The sequence below is a fragment of the Thunnus maccoyii genome, chromosome 15 (genome assembly GCF_910596095.1).
Source record: "Thunnus maccoyii chromosome 15, fThuMac1.1, whole genome shotgun sequence".
NCBI lineage: Eukaryota > Metazoa > Chordata > Actinopteri > Scombriformes > Scombridae > Thunnus > Thunnus maccoyii.
In genome coordinates this window covers 2903811-2925324 of record NC_056547.1, presented here as the reverse complement: position 1 = coordinate 2925324, position 21514 = coordinate 2903811, and the positions used below count along the sequence as shown (strand labels likewise).

At 40.9% G+C, this 21514-nt stretch overlaps 3 protein-coding genes across 4 annotated transcripts; 1 reads left to right on the top strand and 2 right to left on the bottom strand.

The window, feature by feature from the left end:
- Nucleotides 1–332: 332 nt before the first annotated feature.
- Nucleotides 333–9433, bottom strand: rnf139 (ring finger protein 139). 2 transcript variants are annotated; one of them, XR_006100317.1, is made up of 7 exons: nucleotides 8840–9433; nucleotides 5097–5752; nucleotides 4272–4419; nucleotides 4022–4128; nucleotides 2928–3179; nucleotides 815–2736; nucleotides 333–535 (listed from the first exon to the last, which is right to left on the bottom strand). XR_006100317.1 is itself a non-coding variant. In XM_042436174.1 (6 exons), the coding sequence occupies exons 1-6, from the start codon at nucleotides 9000–9002 to the stop codon at nucleotides 1948–1950; spliced, it is 2115 nt and encodes a 704-aa protein (XP_042292108.1). In that variant the 5' UTR covers nucleotides 9003–9433; the 3' UTR covers nucleotides 333–1947. The 2 variants fall into 2 exon arrangements, 1 of the variants encoding a protein (XP_042292108.1); XM_042436174.1 differs by having other exon boundaries at nucleotides 333–2736.
- A 1633-nt stretch (nucleotides 9434–11066) lies between these two features.
- tatdn1 (TatD DNase domain containing 1) lies at nucleotides 11067–17192 on the bottom strand. Its single transcript, XM_042435580.1, has 12 exons — nucleotides 17087–17192; nucleotides 15692–15757; nucleotides 15559–15608; nucleotides 14805–14868; nucleotides 14438–14581; nucleotides 14247–14289; nucleotides 12977–13062; nucleotides 12373–12413; nucleotides 12179–12255; nucleotides 11972–12042; nucleotides 11554–11680; nucleotides 11067–11421 (listed from the first exon to the last, which is right to left on the bottom strand). The coding sequence occupies exons 1-12, from the start codon at nucleotides 17163–17165 to the stop codon at nucleotides 11319–11321; spliced, it is 951 nt and encodes a 316-aa protein (XP_042291514.1). The 5' UTR covers nucleotides 17166–17192; the 3' UTR covers nucleotides 11067–11318.
- A 547-nt stretch (nucleotides 17193–17739) lies between these two features.
- On the top strand, nucleotides 17740–21513 carry ndufb9 (NADH:ubiquinone oxidoreductase subunit B9). The gene is made up of 4 exons (XM_042434543.1): nucleotides 17740–17891; nucleotides 19725–19917; nucleotides 20683–20796; nucleotides 21112–21513. Exons 1-4 carry the CDS (start codon nucleotides 17803–17805, stop codon nucleotides 21241–21243), a joined length of 528 nt encoding a protein of 175 aa, XP_042290477.1. The 5' UTR covers nucleotides 17740–17802; the 3' UTR covers nucleotides 21244–21513.
- The last annotated feature ends 1 nt before the right edge of the window (nucleotide 21514 follows it).

Below are 21514 nucleotides of genomic sequence, written 5' to 3'. Positions count from 1 at the left end.
CCTACAGCCCGTAAAGTATGTTTAAGGCCTGGAAATTCAAAAGGAAAACGTATTTGAAAGTACTCTTCCAGCCCTGCAGCGGGACCCCTGAGACTAGAAACACAGTTTGAGCCTTCGTTTAAAAAAAAAAAAAAAGGTGCTGTCGTCTCCGTTTGTCGGCCGAGATATACGGACAGAACAAGAAACCTTCCTGTTTGTACCAGTGATTCAAAACAAAACAAAAGGTGCATTTACCGAATGACACGATGACACTCTTTGGGGGAACAAAAAAATGACAATTAGCACATACGTTAAAAACAAATTATGGCATGTTTTTCCTTTTTTTTTTAAAAAAAAAAAAAAAAAAGAAAGCAAGTACTTCACAGTAGACAGAAGAACTTGCAGCTTTTCATGATGGATTTTTTGGGACATGTACAGAGAAATCATTTTATCCAATACATTTGTTTTTTTTTTTTTGGGATCGAGCTCTTCATTTGTAAGCTTGCACTGCGACTCCACACCAGCACTCTTTATCATATAACAACCGATTCTGGGTCTGAAAATAAAATAAAAAAGCTTTTAACCAAAACTGAATACTGATTATGAGAAATGAGGAAAAGTAGCATAACTGAGGGAGGGGGGCAGGGGGGGGGGGAGAAAAAAAACAAACTTCTTTTATCCTAAAAAAGGAGAAAGTGTGCATGTATCTGTTTTTATTATATGTACAATAACGTACACAAATGTAAGCGCGGTCACACAAGAGACCAGTAGTTAAGTAATGATAAGAGGTATATCAGTGATTACAGTAGGAAGTCACTTTAAAAATCAGACACACCTCTCTTTGTTTTTCCTCTCTGGTTGGCGCAGAGTTGATAGAAAACTGCTTCTCTCTCTCTCTCTCTCTCTCACAAATATTCTGTTCAAGACGACAAAATAAAAAAAAAACGTTGGAACAAATTAAACCTCAAACTTGGGCTGCGATCAATCTGCGAGTCGGGATTTTGAGAGGCTGATTTAGTTTAGACGATTTAAATCGATGTTTTGAGCCTTTAAAAACTGCCGACGATCACCGCTCCAGTCTTCTCTTATTCCCAAAGAGTCTGCCGTGTCAGTCAAACATACACAAAAAAACTTATTTCACATTTATAAAATCAGTCCTGAAACACTCAAATACACCGACTCGTCAGATTGATCCGAGCTCGGATTTGTTCCGCGGTTTTGTCGTTAACGAACCAAAACACTCTCCAGCATTTTCCCTCCAAATAATACACTGCAAGGGAAACGTGAACTGCATCTTTAAGACATCATCTGAGCAACATTTCATGTCGGCAGTCACACACACACACACACACACACACACACACACACACACACACACACACCAGGTAGATATATACATATATAAATATATATATATATATATATATATATATATATATATATCCTGCTCATTGGGGCTGCATAAGTGACTAAATTTAAAACAGTAGCTGAAACTTCCTTCCTTCGTTCAATAGTTTGCTCAACGAGGCAGAGATCTGATATTTTTATTTCATCTGACTGATGTGTGTGTGTGATTTTTTTTGAGATGTGGGGAAAATAAACAGTGTAGAGAGACAGCTGTGCCCACATGTGGTCTACGTCACGCAGCCCCCGCACACACGCACGCACACACACACACACACACACACACACACACACACACACACGCACACACACACACACACACAGATGCATTCATACACACAGACTGAGAGCAGCAGTTACTCTTCCTTGAGCCCTTATAGAGTAAAACCCAAATTCAAAATCAAACAAAAAGAAACTAACAAGAAAAAAAAAAGAAAAAAAAAAGAAAATGACATCCCTGACATTTTTCAAGAACAAATTAAGTTGCTGAAGTTGTGTTTTATAATTCTTTTTAAGTTAAATATAATAAAGATATATGTATATTTATCTATAGATCTTTTATTGTCAGTCCTCTGTGGAGTCTGTGTCATCATTGATATAGTCTTCTTCTATCGGCGTGCCGCCGTTTTGAGTCCCCCACTCGTCTTCGTCGTACTCTATGCTGTCGTTGTCCTCCAGCAGTTCGTTGTCCAGTTCTCCCGGCCCCCCCGCGGCCGCCGCCGCTCCAGCCGCCGCCCCGTCGACCGGCAGCTCGTCGTCTGGCTGTCCGTGCTGGTTTTCCCCCGCCGCCGGAGGGGCTGCTGGAGCGGCGTCCTGCGGCGCGGCTGCGTAGCCCCCGTTGTTGTTGGAGAAGGCGGCTCTGTCTCGGCTCTCCTCCTCCACGTAGACTCTCTGGTGGCACATGGGGCAGGTGTCCTGGATGTAGAGCCACTTCCTCAAGCACAGCGCGTGGAAGTAGTGGTGGCAGGGCGTGATGCGCGCCGAGGTGGCGAACTCCTGGTAACAGATGGCGCACACGTCCTCGATGTCGCTCAGCTGGTCGCCGCGCACCTCCGGCAGGGAGTTGATCTTCTTCACGGCCGTGCGGCGGTTGATGAAGGTCTTCCAGCCGTTCTTGGCCTGCAGGTAGATGTTGAAGTAGGCGTGCAGGCACATCATGCAGGCGCGGATCTTGCTGCCCGACTCGAACATCATGGTGTAGGCGCCGTTCCCGAACATGATGACGCCGAACAGGAACTCGATGATGTTGCCCGTGGAGCGCACGTAGTAGACGTAGTCGTCCAGCTTCTCCCACAAAACGTTGGAGAAGCCGTCGGCCATGAAGAGGCCGTAGACCGTCAGCGACACCACCACCTGGAGGGAGGGAGGGAAACAAGTTACATACGGCGTCTTTAGCCCCGCAGGAAAACAAAGACTCCATGACCGTTTCCACGTTATTTACATGTATCAACCTCTGAAAGCACAAACATCACAACGACAGGCTGAGAAACAGACGTGAAACACCGAGAGCTTAACGAACCCGTGATCAAACCCTCCGTCCTCACCTTGAGGCAGAGCTCCACGCAGAAGGCGGTGACGGCGAAGAGCCAGGTGTTGAGGGCGTAGTGGTGCCAGAGGGCGTAGCTGAGCGCCACGGGGAGCACGAAGAGCGCCAGGGACACCAGCAGCACGGGGAAATGGCGGCGAAAAGAGGAGACGTGAGAGGCGCTGAGGGACATCAGGACGGGGTCGGTCATGCCGTGGATGAAGTGCAGGATGGCCGTCAGCAGAAGGCACATGTTGCGGCTCAGGCGGACCTTCGGGGGGCAAAGCGAGAGACGGTTCAACTCTCTGACATGTGACGCTAAACCACAACCTCTGAGTTTCTTCATGACGTATCACGATAGCAAGAGGATATTCTCTATAAAATCAGTTCAACATGCCAGTGAGCTTCAACAGACTTTAAGAACAACAGACAAACTTCTGTAATAAAAGCAAATAGAAAACATAAATATCATCTGCATCTTCTTTTACAGAGTATTGATAGAACTGTGCACCGTGGCGATCTGATCAATTCAATCTTTTTTTAAATAAACCAACACAAATTGACTGATTATTAAAAGCGAAGCAGCTTTAAGTATGAAATATGGTTGAATTTTCATAATGTGCAACCCTCATATGATGGATTCTCCTATAACTTCATGCAGTTCTGTTTGTAATAAGTTCTATTATTTAGTTGTCAGACGAATCGTTGAGAACATAAACATAACTAAACATGGTTATATCTGAGGAGGTTATTAGATTGTTTATTTTTATAAAAGCCGGTTCATGCTCTGCAGACGTTTGTGTGCAGCTGTCTGTGGATGCAGAGAGCATGAACTGGCCTTTAAGAGTTCTGTATGTATATCAGAGGCTTTAGGAAGAGCTTGTTTAATAGCAGCAGCAGCTCTTGCAGATGTCAAGCTAGTTTAGAGGAAAAGGCGGAGACGACACAGAAACGATAAGAAAAGAAATAATAAAGAAAGTTAAAGAAAAAGTTGAGAAACACAGTGAACATCCAGTTTCTGATCCCTCTCTACATCCTCTCATTATACCCGACATATTATACACAAATTAGTGATCAACGTGTCTATCGGTTGTGGGTGCTGTGATGACATACTAAGCGTTCCTCGGGGTCCAGGCTGCTAAGGCCGGTCTGCAGAGCCAGGATGAAGAACAGAACGGGAGCCACAAAACCTAAACGTTTATCTTCCTCCTCCGTCGAACCTGAATGAGACAAAACACCAAACTTCAGGCACATTTTCACTAAATGTTCCTAAATGTTGTCCAGCATGTACACATATTTCCTGCGGACCACACACACACACACACACACACACACACACACACACACACACACTCAGTCGTACCGATGAAGGCCAGGATGCTGAGGCCGAGGTAGTGCGCCACGGAGGAGATGACGGCGCTCATCCCCAGAACGGTGAGCGTGGAGTCACAGCCGGAGATGATCAGGTTACTGGTCAGATCCCAGAACACGTCCCAGCTCAGCAGGTAACCCTGCAAGAAACCATGGAAACGGTACAGTCACACAGCTACACGAGAACCAGCATTAGAGCCTGACAGATACTGGATTATTGATGCTGACACTGATATCAATATATGAGATTTAAAAGCTGATAGCGATATATTAGCAGATATTTGTCTTTTTAACACATATACATAACATTTTTATAAGGATCCTTTAAATTTGGTTGTTTTTCACCATGATATATACTGAGCACAACATTTTACAGATGAAAAACTTTTCAGGCACCGTTTTTAAATAACCTGAAACGTATCTTTGGCATTTCTGTACTGAAAATTCTTGCTACCTGTTGGCCGACATAAACGCTGATTTGATATAAAAGAAATCATCCATCCTGATGTATCAGCTGGAGTCTAGACAGGGTCCGAAATAAACATCCGCCAAGCGCAGAGTGCAGGTAGATTTTCCGGTTGGCGAGTAAATCTTAGAAGACTATCCACCACACAGACATGTAATAAAATATCTGGCATGACGGCTCAGAGGAAACGACTCATGTTTGTCCCTTTACAGTGTAGACATGTGCACCGTATGTGTTTTTTATGTGCGTCTAAACTATCAATCCAACCGTCCCCCTGGCCGGTGAGTTAAGTTTCTTCTTTTCTACGTTGTAGACCTGCATTAAAAGCAGACTCAACGGTTCTGATCTTACCTGTGAGTCAGAGCTGCCGTCTGTTGCAGCGCCCGTGGCGTCGCCGCTCTCCCTCCTCACCGCCCGCACCACGTAGACCAGTATCAGTGCCTGGGCGGTGACCCGGGTCAGCCAGAACACCCGCAGCACGTCGGGGAACCTGATCCTCTTCCACGTGTCCTCTAGCAGCAGCTGAAGCCCGTAGATCCGGTACATGTGCCGTACGAGCAGGTAGACGTACCGGCAGGAGTAGTAAAACCATTTGAGCCTCATGGCCAGGCACACGGCCGTGTTGAGGGCCAGCGCCAGGCCCGAGAACACGGCCACCAGCTGCCTGACGTCCACGGGCAGCTCGATCATCAACCCCCAGAGAGGGATCATGATGTCCAGGACCACCAGCGCGGCGCACACGGACTGGAGGTTGAGCAGGAACACGTAGCCCACCCCGAAGACGAGCTGGACGGCGGCCATGCCCAGCCACAGCGTCGGCCCGTTCCTCGGCAGCAGCCTGAAGCCCAGCGCCGCTTTGTAGTAGGCGCTGTAGAAGTCTATGTGAGAGGTGGCGTAGTAGTTGATGAGGACCGCCGCCATGCCCAGGAGAACGGCGAAGAAGAGGGTGTAGAACTTGAACAAGGCTTTCTGGGAGAGCAGCAGCACCACACTGGAGATGAGGACGCCTAGAAAAACACAAGACACGGCGGATTAGTTTGTCTTGTTGGAAGCTCACGACAATCAATCTGCCTTGTTATAAAGTGTGAACACAGTCCGGAAAGCAGAAAAACATCCAGGCAAAGCACAACAAACTGTCAAACATTTCTTAAGACATAAAAAAAAAAAAAGGTACACAGTGAAAAAATTACTATCATGAGATGAAAAATAAAACCACAAAATGGATAAAACGAGAAAGGAACGCTGTCAACAATACACATAATAGCACAGCAACCAGCATAAAGCACGAATACTGCATTCTGATTGGCTGTGGATGAGCTGAACCAGTCGGACGATGTGCTATCTGCTAGCAGTGCTATCTGTGCAGCGTTGCAGTAAAACGTGACGTCAGAGGTCTTTGCATATATGTGACGGCCGCTGCACCACCTGTTTTATCCTGTCAAATAAAGAGGCTCATTATACTATCCTACATCCCAGTAAAGGGTTAAAGGTTTAGATTTGCTTTTAGCTATAGTTTTACTCGTGTTGTCATAAGCTTTTTTTTTTTTTAATGTAGGATTAAAGAGAGCTTCCAAATGTGCCTTTTTTTTAAATAAACACAAAACAACATTAACGTGGGCTCTTATTGTCTGTGGAGAAGAACCTCGCTGACTACACTTTAAATTGAAATGACATAAACAAAGTTCACATTTCAGTTTTATTAAGACTTGTTTTTAGTTGTATATCAGGCCAACGTTTCTAGGTTTACTGTATGTGAGGGAACTAAATGTCAAGAATCGTGTGGTGGGGGAAACATGAGACCGGACTGTTGGCTGACCTACTTGACGAGCACCTCGTTTGGCCCGTCGCCACTTGCTTCTAACCCGGCGGCGCTGGACTAACACCGAGAGGATTTTCAGAGGGCACGAGTAGTTCAAAGGTCTACAAACTGTACAAACAAGGGAATTATGTAACCCGCTTGCTGTTTATCTGTATGTCTGTTAATGCCTCAACATTAAGCTACAACAGGTTGTTCTTAGAGAGCATGAAAACTGGGATTAGTGTCGACTGAGTTCAAGGCAGTGAAAGGCTTCATCTATACCTGTCCCCGATCATGTGACTATGATTATTATGCCATAATGTAATAATGTATAATGTAATGTGACTGCTGAATAATCAAATAGAGTATTATGCCAAATTTTTGTTATAGAGTTACAGTATCATTAACTTAAATGTCATTTTACTCTAATGTCAAAATGAACAGGAAGTAAATCCTTACCAGAAGAAATCAACATATGTTTCACTTCCTGCAACAAGATCTTGAATATTTCCATTAATATCAGACAGGAATACTAAGATGATGATGTGGTTACTAGAGTCCATCAACAGGAAATGAAGTTAGAGGAACATATAAGTCATTTTTAAGCTAAAAATTTGACGATTTCAATGGTTCTGGGTCCACTAATGTGAATGAAATGTGGTTTTCTTAGTGTGTGTTGGTAAACTGAACACATGTTGGGTTTTGAATTTGTTGGTCAGAAAAAAAAGGAATTATTTGCAATATTAATGTTGTTCATAAGGCCCATATATTCAGTATAAGTCCACGCTTTAGCTGAATATATACTCAGTTAAAGGATGAGCTCACAATTTTTGCCTGGAGCCCAAATGAACAGTGAAACCTGTTTTTCTTGCTGTAATCATTCCTCCTGTTCATACTGACCAGTAGAAGATCCCTTCATAATGACCTTACAATGGAAGTCCCTCTTTTTGTTACTATACTTCCACCTGCAGCTCAACAGGGAAACACTGTCCGAGGAAACACAAAGAGGGAATTTGATGCTTAAAAAGACTGTAAATGTGTCAGATATCCACTTGATATGACTAACTCAGACTGCTGAAGCTGAATATAAAGCTTCACATCAACATTTAAACGACTGTGTGGACACACTGTGGATTTTGGCCTCCATCACTTCCATTGAAAGCACATTTGAAGGATCTTTTAATATCCAGTATGAACAGGAGGAATGATTACAGCGAGGAAAACCTCTTTCACTGCTCATATGGACACCTGACTGCTGGTTTAAGACAGACTTGTCCTTTAATGACGTGACGTTGATCCACCTACTATTTGTCTTATTATGGCTCTTAACAGATATTCAAATCATTTTGGAAAGAGACCAGCTCAACACCATATATAGCTAATTCTTTGTTTGTCATTTTGTCAATGAAATACTTCCAAAATACTCAAAATCAAAGTTGTTGCTGAACATTATTTTTTCTTCTGCTGTTGTTCTAAGGAGATTAAAGTCAACAACAGTCAGTTATACAACAGTTATAGCACGCTGAGACTGAACGACATGATATCTGCCACTAAAACACTTGTTTGACTGTTGTTTTCAGACAGACTTCTGTTTTCTACGCAACGTCACAGAGGATAAACAGGCATATGTTGACAGGTAGGCTGCATAAAAATATCCCTCGTAGTAATAAGCCTGTTATAAGACGTATTTAACATACTCTAAAAAATCCATCATCTATAAATATGTAAATATATTTCATTTCAGTGGAGGCTTCAGGTTTCCACGTCACACCTGTGTAAGTTGAATTTTGGACCCGGACTAGCTTTCAAACTATGTGTGATGTCACTGCTCACAGCTCCCACCCCAGTAAAATCTTCAATGAGCGCAGAGAAACTTTCCATTTTCAGTAGCTGAATGTGAAAACAACCTTTCTAGTGTCAAACTCGACACGTACATCATTCTGTACAGTGAAGCTAAATAACGTATTTTTGAGTTGAGGAAGGTTTTAAAAGGAAGGGAAACAAGAATTTGACCAAACAGCTGTGACAAAACAGCTGACGTTAGCTGCTAGCCGGCGTCATACCAGACTACATCAGGTTTTAGGTAAACCTGTTAAGCTTTGTGTCAGACAAAACTGGCTTGTATTGATATTTCTGCTGCCGGTTAAATCGGCTTTAGCCGGTGTGACAGGTGACATGGCTTCACACTGCTGACTAACGTTCAGGGCTAGCAGCCAGCTAGCTGTCACCTTGTCGTGTTTTGTTGACAGATTTTGGGAGCTCCTGAACAAGACTTTACACTTTAAGAAATGCTTACCCATGACTCTGACCAAAACCTTCCCCATCGCCCCGGCCCAGCCCGAACCGGGGTCGTAATAAGAGTTAAAAATGGCGTCGATAATAAAGATGCAGGGAACTCGCAGAGCCACATCTAGCACCGCTAAGGCCTGCTGGCCCAGCCGGGCTTGAGTGGACGCCATGCGGCTTCAGTTGGGAGGGCTTACAGTCCCGGAGAGCGCCGGTTATCCATGTAACATTAAAAAAGTCCCCCGGCAGCTGCCTCTCGTCCTCCGCTTTGCTTTTTTTGCTGGCGTTTATCTGGCAGCTGGGAACCTGCTGTCGTCCGCCATGTCCGCTCCGCTCAACCTCCTGTTGCTGCTTCTTCTTCTGTTTAACGCCAGACTGTCGCGTTATTACCGCCACCAGCCGTCACACCGCAGCACTCAGGAAAACATCAAGATATAAGATATCTTTCTAGCGTCCATTTTCTGTCCGGGTTGTTAGCGCTTCAGTAAGTTTTTTTTTCCTCTTTTTTTTTTTTTTTTTTTTTTTTTTTTGAAGACCGCAGAAGTTGCTAGGCTGTTCGAGAAGGACTGTTCCAACGTGACGTAACCGAACGTCTGTTCCGGTGTTGTGGCGTCAGAGGGTGTGGCAGGTGACGTAAAACGTTCACTAAAACACTATTTAAGTTTTTGTTACTCTCTATTTTAAAGGCACTATTAGGGCCACAGTGAGATAAAATATGTTTTGAGATATTACGAGTGTAATTTAAAAAAAACTTTATTTCAGGAAGGCTTTTTCATCTTAAATCGTCTTCTTCTTCTTCTTCTTCTTCTTCTTCTTCTTCTTCTTCTTCTTCTTATCATTATTATTATTTTCTTTATGTTGTGTGTTCTATGTTATTAGTACTGTAGCACTTTGGGTTTCAAATTAAAATTTTAAACATCAAAATTTATAAGGGAAGTCTATTACTTTGAAACTCCACTGCTTGGACATCTCTTATCCTACAGTCCCCATTCAAACTTTAAATCGTCAACAAAACTTTGAATTTTCAAAGTTGTATTCTGTGTTGTGATACCTTTTGTACTTTTAGAGAAATTTAAGTCTAAATTGAGGGTATTTACAGCAATTTTCAGACCTCATCAGTGTGTTGTGTGGGTTTGTCTCACTCCCACAGTTTGAACTCCTCAAGCACATATCACACCTTAAAATGTTGCCACAAGCCTCCTCTCTCTCAGAGTCTAAATATATTTCCCATAGGAGTTATAGTTTTTGAGATCTAGACCTTCAGCAGCAGTGTGTCTCCTCACCCTCCCATTTCTTAAACTTACAGATTCTTTCTTCCTTCAAACACTTTGTACACACATTACATCCTCACTCTCAGCTAGTCCTGCTGCCACTAATAATATTCAAATCTCTGAGCTAGAAACTTCATTTTAGGGCAAATCAATTTTTTCTCAACAAGATGTGAAATTGTGGTCTGCATTTCAGGGTTCCCTGCTGGCTCTGTGGTTAAGTCCCTGTTAGATTACGAGGTTCTGGATTCAGTACTGGCTCATGGCAGCGCCCCTCATAACTCTGCTCTTATAAACAACGTTGCTTAACATAGTTATTATATAACATCATGTAATGCGACAACAGTGCCCTTTAATATTATAGGAATGTCAGAGCTAAAGTCTAAATGTGAAAATCTGATCTTGTTTGCTATTTACGGTGTCACATGGTAGCTCAGTGCTGTCTAACATACACCAGGTGGTAAGTTTGATCCCAACTGTAGGCCATGTTAGTCTTGGTAGAATTTTTTTTTTTATTAGAATCTTTTCAGCTGCCAGCAATCAATTTCAGCTTTCAGCTATCAAACGCAATTTCTTCAGAAATTACATTTTCTGGTTGTGTGATTGCTGCAAGCAAAACTTAAAAATCACATCTGTGACTCCACAAAAAAGAACATTTTTACATTCCTCCAATCTGTATGTGGTTAAGTTTAACAAAAACCTCACTCTATGTTTTTGGAAATTATATGTAAATGCTTTTTTCTTTCAACAAGGTCATCAATATTCAGTGGTTTTATTACGTTATACATAACTAGAATAGTCTTGCACACAGTACTTTGAAGCATTTTGTATTCTTATAGTTATGTATTTTGTGTATAAAATTTACTGTATAAAATATATTATGTTAAAAAAGTGAAAAAATTATGACTTTAAAGATGTTTAAAGGGAGGAAAATTTTTTATAACAATTATAAATGACAACCACAAGTTACCACATCTTTATAATGATGGTTTAATGTTCGTGATCAACAGTCAAGAAACCAGTAGGAACTTAATTTGCAGGTAAATGAAAGAGAGAAAGGACAAATAGTTTCAGCACGTGAAAAATGTAATTTCTTTATTTGAGAGGAAGACAGATCAGAAGCTATTTGACTGAGTTTTACACCTGGACCCATCATTCAGAGAGGCACTCACACATACAAGACACACACTCGCTCCCGTGAAGGTTTAATCTGGTTTATCATCAGCTGGAGCTGAAGAACACTTTGACGGTGTTGTTGTAGATTGTGTTGGACAGCTCCGCTGGGTCTTCTTCTCTCGCTGCTGCCATCACCTCTAGAACTTGTCTGCAGGCGGGGGACAATCAGTGAAATGTAGACGTTAGCTAATGAAATTTAATGAAGATCAGTTAATTTAATATTAATTCATTGAGTTCTACAAAAGACTCTACTCTCTAACTTCACATCGACGTTACTCACATGATGTGACAGGGCTCATTCCTGTCCTTCAGACAGTGTCCGGCCTCCCATTTCTTCTTTGTTGGAAATGTAGTTTTAAGATATTTGGAGCCTGCGTGAGTGTTCTTCACGCCACACCACGGAGCATCTGGGAAGAAACAGGAAGGTATTAATACAAACATGAATTTAATATAACAGTTTAATAACCACACTAACAGCAGCTATGTGAATTGTGATAAAACATGTTATCTTAGATTTCAATGTGTCACAAGACAAGCTGGAAAAAGTATAAACAGAGTTGACAAAAAACGAATTCCTACTTAACTGGAATATCAGGAACATTTGGCTTTAAAAAGTTAACATCAAGGTTCTGTCACCTATTTAATGGCCACATTCTGTCAGTGACTTTCTTAATTACAGCTAACTGGCTCCAACTCACCTGTTTCTATCATAAGTCTCTCGGTGGGGATAGACTTCATAGCTTCAATATTGGCTTCTGTTTTCAGGGAACTGAAACATAGAATGAAGTTGCAGAATCGTTAATATGTGCCATTAAAATGTCCTTCAAACAGATGTGGATCAGGTCAGGTCAGGTTTTAAGGTTCGGGGGGGCAAACTTCAACATCACATTTCAAAATTCTCTCACCATCCATTTATTCCAATATAAAGGTCCAGGTCAATGAGGGCAGCAGCGTCCTCTGGCGTCCCATCGAATGAGTGGACCTGAAAGAGACAACTACAGGTAAGAAGCTGGATCCTGACTTGATGTTTCAGTTCTATCTCTGGTGCATTTATTGCTGTTAACTACAGTTAAAAGAAAAGTAAATTAATGAATCTCACCACTCCTCCAACACATCTGTCTCGGTTTCTCTTCATGATGTCTGTCAGAGCAAAGAAACAGTGAATTCCTTTAACTGAAAAAAATCCCTCTTATGAAACAGACCAGGCCCATCCATCCATCCATCCATCCATCCATCCAGCCAGCCAGCCAGTCATCCATCCATCCATCCAGCCAGCCAGCCAGCCAGCCATCCATCCATCCATCCATCCATCCAGCCAGCCAGCCAGTCATCCATCCATCCATCCAGTCATCCATCCATCCAGCCAGCCATCCATCCATCCATCCATCCATCCACCCATCCATCCATCCATCCATCCATCCAGCCAGCCAGCCATCCATCCATCCATCCATCCATCCATCCATCCATCCAGCCAGCCAGCCAGCCAGCCAGCCAGCCAGCCATCCATCCATCCATCCATCCATCCATCCACCCACCCAGTCATCCATCCATCCATCCATCCATCCATCCATCCATCCACCCACCCAGTCATCCATCCATCCATCCATCCATCCATCCATCCATCCAGCCAGCCAGCCATCCATCCATCCATCCAGCATGTTCTGGGTCTCCTACCAGACCAGGCCTTGGATGCACAAACCCACCTATGAACTCTTGATGTGAGTTTCTGCAGTGCAGGAACATGGGCAGCTTGGTCTCCTCTGCCAAGTCAAACTGCTTCTCAAAGTATCTGTCGCAGGCCAGAGAGAGAAACGTAGTTACTGTTATAGTTGTGAGATACGGAGACAGCAGCAAACTGAAAGACAACAATATTGTTGATTAATCAACGAAAATGCACAAACATTTTATTGTTCCATCTCCTCCAATGTGAGAACCTGCTGCTTTTCTCCGTTTTATATCATTGTAAATTTAATATCTTTGGGTTTGGGCCTGTTGGTAAGACAAATCAAGCAGTTTAAAGATGTCCTTATGGAAATTTTATCAAGTAACAAAATAAATAATTGATAGATTAATTGCTAATAAAAATAATCACTTGTAGCTGTATTTCCAACATAGGCTGCAGTTGGAACATTGTGAAGATGTGAATCTAGGATGAAAAGATAATTAAAGACACTAGAACTGTAAGCAGGTGTATCAAGGTCAAAGCACCTGATGCACCAATGTCAGGCGACCAGGGGAACAAGACCATCACTGAAGAAGGGTTAATATTTGTTTCTTCACTTAGGCAGCCTCAGAATCACTGGTATTTGGCCCTGCAGGACAACCACCGCTCTACCCAGCTAAATCTTTGCTAAAGTGCTGGAAGCATCGATGAGTCCAAACTTATAGAAGAAAAACACTTAGAACTATGCAGTGTTTCTTTTTATTTTGAGCTTTTAGTCATATCATCAGAGCATGTGATGATACCCTAAAAAAACATTTGAATCAAACAATCTGAGAAGGAACAATCTTCTGATGTATACAACCTGTGACAAGGCATCAGTGGCCAGATGTACATTTTGATGGGTTGGAAGAGTTGGAGGGAGGGTTAGTGCAGCTTTAAATACTCAGTAGAGACATACAACCTTTAGAGCTGCAACGATTAGTTCATTAATCCATTAGTCAATTAACAGAAAAATTAATCAGCAACTATTTTGATAATCGAATAATTGTTTAGGTTGTTCTTTAAGCAAATACTCGATGGTTTCAGGTGTCTTAAATTTGAGAATTTGCTACTTTTCCTTGTCTTAAATTGGATGTTTTGGATTTTGGATTGTTGGTCGGACAAAAAATAACATTTGATGACGTCACCTTGGGCTCTAGGAAATTATGATGGGCATTTTACACAGATTTTTGAAACGATTAATCAAAAAGATGATTGGAAGATTACTTGATAATGGAAATAATCGTTAGTTGCAGCCCTGATTAACTTACTTGAGTTGAGTCTCCTTTGGGCAAAACTCCAATCTGTCAAAATCTGGAACAAGGAGAGAAGACCCACATCATATCATAGTATCAACACTTCATTCAACAATGGAAACACTTACATAAGTAACTCATTTCTTGTGGATAAAAACGGGAATAATTTCTGTTTTTACACATGTGTTTTATAATTTTCTTTTCACCTAGTCCGCACTCTCCAATGGCCACCACCTTTCCTCTGTGTGCTGCTGCCAGCTCTCTCAGCCCGGAGAAGTACTCCGATTCTCCGCTCTGCTCAAACTCACTGCAGCGGGTCGGATGGCAGCCGACCGTGCAGAAGAACTCATCTGTCATGAAGGAGATAAAGAAAAAAAAACAAAAACATTAGCTTGGTTTGGCTCATTCTGCTCATGAAGAAGTGAAGCGGAATAAAAAAATCACATCATGTTGGTCTTGCCCCTTGGCTCTGCAATACAGTCTTAAAAAGACTCATGGACACTGTAAATCAACTAAATACCATTCATTGACGTGCACTCTGGTCCGCAATACGTTTGTCATTGCTATCGTTACCTCTGCTCTCGGCTAGTTTAAGGGCCTCCCTGCTGTCTTCGAGGCTTCCTCCTGTGATCATGAACTGTAACAAAGCAACAGATATCACATTACTTACAACTGAGTAAGTAATATTTTACTCGAAACAACAAATGTCGACATCATGCAGGCGCAAGTTGGAAAGTCAGCGGATCACCAAAGTTATTAGGTTTCATCATCTGAAGCGTGAGTGTACAGCTGCAATGATTAGTCAATTAATCAATAAGTCAACCAACTGAAAATTAATCACCAACTATTCCGAAAAGTGATTCATCGTTTTGAGTTTTTTTTAAAGAAAAAATGATAAAATTCTCTTGTTCATGCTTCTTAAATGTGAATATTTTCAGGTTTCTTCAGTTCTTTATCATCATTGGTTGCATCTTGGGTTTGGGAAAACAGTGATTGATATTTTTCACCATTATCATCCAAACGAATAATTGATTAATCGAGAAAATAACCGCCAGATTAATGGATAATGTAATCATTAATTGCAGCCCTACATGGGTGTCTGAGCCAATCCATCTGGTTGATGTTGAGATTTTTCATTGGATAAGTGGAAATTTTGACCTGCTAGTGGAAGCTTGATGCAAAGTCATGAGGATTCATCCTGTGGGGGGGGGGGGGGGGGGGGGGGGGGGGGACCGTGCAAAATTCATGGCAATCCATCCAATAGCTGTTGAGCTATTTCTATCTGGGATATGTGCACTAATATCAAATCGATGGACGCATGTCTTACCTTTTCAACTCCGATTTTGAGAGCTCTGTCAATGATCTGATCGAAGTCATCTGTCAGAAAAACACAGCTGGTCTCAGACAAACGTTTCCTCCAACAGCTCAGAAGTCAGAATAATAAAAGAGGAGATGCTCACCGTCGTGTTTCTGCTTCCCTCTGTAGAGTCCTCTGAACATGGGATCTGTCAGGTTCACACCGATATCTGGAGACAGACATTTTGGGAAATATCGATACTGCGATATGACAGCAAACATTTTCTTGTGATACATCATTGATGTGCTGGAAGCGATAACGTGTGGATGATATGGACAAACTTGTTATCGTGATAATTATCAAAGCATTATTGATCTAGTTATGTTTGCATTAGGGCTGCAACTAACAAATATTTTCATTATGGATCATTCTGCTAGTTATTTTCTGTATTTATTGATCAACTGTTTAGTCTGTAACATGTTGTAAAATAGTGAAAAATGCCCAAACAATTTCCTAACACCCTGTTGTATAAAACAAAGGAAAAAATGACAAACTTATAAATTATTCATAGCTTATCAAAATAGTTGCAGATCATTATATCCCTGCCAAGGCTACAGGCATGGTCAAGGCTTCGGTTTCCCTTTGGAGCTTAATGAGGAGTAACATGTGGGACTAAATTGGTGTCATAATAATTGACCAAAATCTCCCGAGAATCAAACAAAAAAAAAATTAAATTGACAGTTGAAAAATAAACTGAAAGCAAAACAGTGACCTCAAATGCAAAACTTTCAATAAAACTACACAAGAGTGAAACATTTGATTACAATATTCTCCACTTTTCTTTCACTGATCAGGATTTCTCTTTTGTTGTCACTTAATTTTTCAGTTTGATTGTTGAACTTTTCAGTTTCAGGTCAGAATTGTTCAGTTGTAATGGTCTGGAAGTGCAACAAGTACGACTTACCATTGACCTGTCCCTTCAACAGTAATTACAGCCCTCTAACACCTGCCCACACGCCCTTTGTGTCAGAACTGAAACTGAAGAATTAAGCAGCAAAACTGAAAAAGTGATCACAAAACTTTTCTTGTACATTTTGCCTTTGAGGTAATTTTTTGCTTTTGATTTATTTTTATTCTATTTATTTATGCATTTATTTGGATGCTTGAGAGATTATTATGACACAGCTGTGGGATTCACAGTAACAGAGTTAAAAGGGGCTAAATCAAATATTTTCCACCACTACCTTCAGGAGTCACTTTACTGCCAACACAACACCTGCTGCTGCTGCTAGTAGTAGCGGCTGTAGTGCAGTATAAACTCTGAGTAGGGGTGGTGAACTGATATAAACCAGAGACAATCCATCTGACGTTTCCCTACACAGCTGCAAGCCTCTGTGGCCGCTGTGTTGTCATTTTCAGCAGGGCTAACTCAGTTAGCTCCAATGCTAACTAAACATACAGACTGGTCTGTTTACGACAAACACCGACACGCAGAGACACTCAGCGTCTTTCTTCTGGCTTCTTATGTTTTATCTAGCTGTAAAAAAATGTGTCTTACCAATGAATTTGTGCTGAGCCATGGTTGTAAGAGCAATGCTTCTGAAAAGAACCACACATGCAGCTCTGACCAGTCCCATACTGTAGGAATACCGTAATTACTGTAGCAGATGGGAATCACAATAATACCTATTTGACTCATAATCTGTAGGAATTAATTGCTATGAATAATTTGAGTCATTTATTGAGGAAAAATGCCATTTGCTGGTTTCAGCTCCTCGTTTTTTTGTTTGTTTTGCAAAACAGAAAACCCAATTGAAGTGTTATTTGGGGAAAATTGTAACAATTCAATGACATGTTACAGACTAAACAGTTGATCAATAAATTGAGAAAATAATTGGCAGAGTGATCCATAATGAAAAAAATCATTATCTGCAGCCCTAATGGAAACATATCTAGATGTTTGGTGTCATTTTGCAGTATTGATATTTTCCAAAATCTCTGTCTCCAGATATCAGTGTGAACCTGACAGATTTTTGGTTTGACTCCTGAAAGATATTGTTTGATTAAAAGAGACAATTTGGAGCAATTTTGCTTTCAGACACTCACTTTTTACTAACGTTCACGATTAAGTCCTGACCCTCAAAGAAAAGAGAAAAGAAATAAAATAAATTTGTACGTTTTGTAGGTGTTTTACGGTAAATAAAAAACCGCCTCAGACTCCCAGAATCCTCCGCGCTGCGTCGTCCGGCGAGAAGGTGACAGGGGACGGTGAAAATGGCCTCTGCCTATCTCACTCACCAGCAGAAAGTGTTGCGACTTTACAAGAAATCCTTGAGACACCTCGAGTCATGGTGCATCTTTAGGTAAGAGGAGCCGTCTGCGTGTGAGCTCAGTGTGAGAAAAGTGAACAAAACAGCGGAACGTCGCTGTTTTAGTGCGGTCTGTTCAAGCTAACAGCTAAGCTAACTGTTAGCCAGGTCACTCATTCCTAGCGTCAGGCTTTTCCGCTGCAAAATCCATTTTAGTTCATTCAGCCCTCATGAAAACAAGAATATATGTCACTGACGTCTTCACTGTCACTTCTAATTAACGCAAGTTTATTTAAAATACTGTAGTAGTCAGAGAAAAGATTCAGATATGTAGCGTTGACATCTGAATAATCACACCAAGCTTCACTCTCAATTTATAACATTAATGTCATTGTTATGATAAAGTAAATGTGAATGGATACAGCTGGAAATGTGCGATTAGTTTACATGACAAGATTTTGTTTTCTTTAACCTGTGGTTGCTGTTATTTACTCTCCACTCCACTGTTATCTGTAATGGAAAAGTTAACTCTATAAACAGCAATGTCATGAGCTTCAAATCTCGCACGATTAATTGGTTCTTAATTGACACGATAATAATGAATTATGATCCAATAAATCAAGTTAATGTTAAAGTCTCACATCAAGGGAAAGTATCTGTTATTTGTTGTATACAGCTGCAACTCTGTTCTGTATAATGAACTGAGCAATGTAAAGTTTGTTGTTGTTTGCTGAAGGAATATAAAGACATATTGTGATAGTTACAGCAGCCACTTGACATAAATCAAAACACAAAAACAATGAAGTAGGTCAAAGAAACAAATACAATTAACTGCAAAATTATATACAAGAAATAGACCAACTCAAAACAGTAAATAGAATAAGTATAAATAGAATAGACACTATTGATATAACTATAATATTCTTTTTGCTGAGTATACACGGTTCAGTGCTCTGGTAAGGTGTAATACGGTTAAGTATTTGTCTTTTTTTTTCACATTTAGTAATTGAGGTGTTCGTGTTTCTCAGTTAGTTTTTAAGATGTAATGTAAAATTAATTTCAAATATGATATGGTGCAACCATAATACCGGTTTATATTCATTATTTACATAAACACACAACTTATCCTACTATATGTTAAACTAGGGTTGATAAGGAGCTACATTTGTGGCCAAGTTATGAACTGATTGGTGCATTTTAAAGTTAAAAAAATAAACTGCTAATCAGCAAACAATGTAATGCTTCTAAACTAATGCCAACATATATTTGACAATTTCTTGTTACTTACCTGCTGACATATGTGTTGATATTACTACTGCTATGTATCTTGCAAGCTAATATCACCAACTCATTCGTCAATCAAGCTGTGATTAAAACATACCTAATGTTTTATCTTCTGAAATATTTTTTTTTATTTGGACGAAAATGGTTGTTTTTGATCAGGAATTTTATCTCCAGGACCTGCATATCTTGACAAGAGTTATGAAGAAGTATCAAGAAGAATCTGACGTTGTGAACGTTCAAAATCTCAATCTTACAGGACGTGTCGTGTCGTGGAGGAAATGAAATTATCAGCCAATAGACAGAAAATGAATCAGCTGCTAGTTTTATTGATTGATTTAAGTGATTCGTTGTTTAAATCATGTCAGAGTAAAAACACTAAAAGTTCTTTAGCTCCAGCTTCTCTGTTGATTTTCTGCTTCTTTTGTCTTATGATACATTAAGTTAAATATCTTTAAGGCTTTGAACTGTTGGTTGAACACAATCAGACATTTAAAGGAAACTGTGATGGGTGTTTTCTCTTCTAGATACATCCGGTTCTCCTTCGGGCATCGTCGGTCGTATGATTTTAATAAATTAAACTGTTGTTGTGTTTATCCGTCACAGAGACAAGTACCGGTTCTATGCCTGCATGCTGCGGGCTCGCTTCGATGACAACAAGAATGAGAAGGACATGGTGAAGGCCACCATGATGCTGAAGGCGGGAGAGGAAGAGTTCTGGGCCAACCAACATCCCCAGCCCTACATCTTCCCCGACTCTCCTGGAGGGACTTCCTATGAGAGATATGAATGCTACAAGGTGAGGCAGGGCTTCATGTGATGGAGTCTGTGTCAGTCACCATGAAATAATCTCCCACTGGATATAATTTTCCTTCTTCTCCATTATTTTCTTTCTTACATTGCTGTGAAATAGTTTATATATATATATGTGCAGTTTTTTCAAAATTTTTGAAACTACAGAATATTTTAAAAATAAAATTATTTGAATTTGTTGGTTTAAGACTTTTATAGTGTTTTCTGCAAAAGAAAACAGTTAAATTGTAGGATGTGGCTCTGCAAGGCTACAATAGATTTGCAAGCTGCTTCTCCTTGTTAACCCCCCTTTTTATAACCAGTGGTTTTCTGTGTTAAAATACAAGCTACTTTATTTATAGTCATATTTTCATAAGAAAATTATGACGGACATTGACTTGCAGGATGTTGTGATGTGTGTGTGTGTGTTGCGCTGGCTGTCGAGTTGTTACTGCCCTCTGCTGGATATGGGAGGGTAATGCAACTGGATTGTATCACACAGTCTGAGAAGTTCTGTCCTCAGATGTAAAAAATCTGTAGAAATGTAACATTCTTTAATGAAAATGCAACAAAAAAATTATAGTGATATACTTGATTATTGTATTTGTTCTATTAGATATTAAGAAATTCACAAAACTTTAATAGTTTTTGTCAGGTGGCCTATTTTGGCTTATTAGGAACAATTATATTCAGGATTTAGGATATTTAGAACAATATATTTATTAAGTTAAAATCACGATGTTGATGGAAATCCTCTGGTTTGTTCCTGTAGGTCCCAGAGTGGGTGCTGGAGCACTGGCACCCCTCCGAGAAGGCCATGTACCCTGACTACTTCTCCAAGAGAGAGCAGTGGAAGAAACTGAGAGCACAGAGTTGGGACAAAGAGGTGGGTTGCTCTGCTTTTTGTCTTTCAACAGGACGCACGTTTTATCCGCCACCAGGGCACATGTGACAATGGAAGAAGAATTTGTCACTGTCCTATTTAGCACTCAGAAACATACTTCATCTGGAGTTTCCGGGGAAAATACTTGAAATTAAAATTCAGAGTGTTTATTGATAAGTAAAAGATTATAAACAAATCTAACTCTGTAAAAGGAACTCTTCTCATACAGTATTGTCTTTGGCAGATTAAACAATAATGAAGATAATAATCAGTCGCAGCCTTAGTTGTAAACCTTTATTTCCTCCTGTCTGGTTCCAGGTCGCCCAGCTGCAGGCCGAGACTCCAGCCGGAGGCCCCCTGACCGAGGCCCTCCCTCCTGCCCGCAAGGAGGGCGACCTCCCCCCTCTGTGGTGGCAGTACGTCACCCGCCCCAGGGAGCGCCCCACATAAACACCCCTCCGCCAACCTCTCAACCACACAAAAGCGGCACGAAGACTAGCGGACCTCTTATTTAATTACCATCTGTCTGTAAAGAATATTTTATTTGAGTCATTTCTGAGGAGGTTCACCTGTGCAGGTTGCATAACTGAGAAAACTACCTGTCGGAATTCACAGTGATTCTTCAGTAGTCAGTTTTTGATGGTGGATGACTTTGCGAAGTCTTGTAGATTTACCACTTAATAACTGTAACTGTTCCAATAAAGAAATATGTGATGAAAAT

Excerpts from the sequence above, each read along its gene's own strand:
- rnf139 (XM_042436174.1), bottom strand. The coding sequence starts at position 9,002 with ATGGCGTCCACTCAAGCCCGGCTGGGCCAGCAGGCCTTAGCGGTGCTA. Across the intron at positions 4,129-4,271 it reads CAGCATCCTGGCCTTCATCG|GTTCGACGGAGGAGGAAGAT; the intron begins GTACGACTGAGT and ends TGTCTCATTCAG. Across the intron at positions 2,737-2,927 it reads GCGTGGAGCTCTGCCTCAAG|GTGGTGGTGTCGCTGACGGT; the intron begins GTGAGGACGGAG and ends CCCTCCCTCCAG.
- tatdn1 (XM_042435580.1), bottom strand. The coding sequence starts at position 17,165 with ATGGGACTGGTCAGAGCTGCATGTGTGGTTCTTTTCAGAAGCATTGCT. Across the intron at positions 14,290-14,437 it reads CATTGGAGAGTGCGGACTAG|ATTTTGACAGATTGGAGTTT; the intron begins GTGAAAAGAAAA and ends TCCTTGTTCCAG. Across the intron at positions 11,422-11,553 it reads AATGAGCCCTGTCACATCAT|ACAAGTTCTAGAGGTGATGG; the intron begins GTGAGTAACGTC and ends CCCCGCCTGCAG.
- ndufb9 (XM_042434543.1), top strand. The coding sequence starts at position 17,803 with ATGGCCTCTGCCTATCTCACTCACCAGCAGAAAGTGTTGCGACTTTAC. Across the intron at positions 19,918-20,682 it reads AGAGATATGAATGCTACAAG|GTCCCAGAGTGGGTGCTGGA; the intron begins GTGAGGCAGGGC and ends TTGTTCCTGTAG. Across the intron at positions 20,797-21,111 it reads CACAGAGTTGGGACAAAGAG|GTCGCCCAGCTGCAGGCCGA; the intron begins GTGGGTTGCTCT and ends GTCTGGTTCCAG.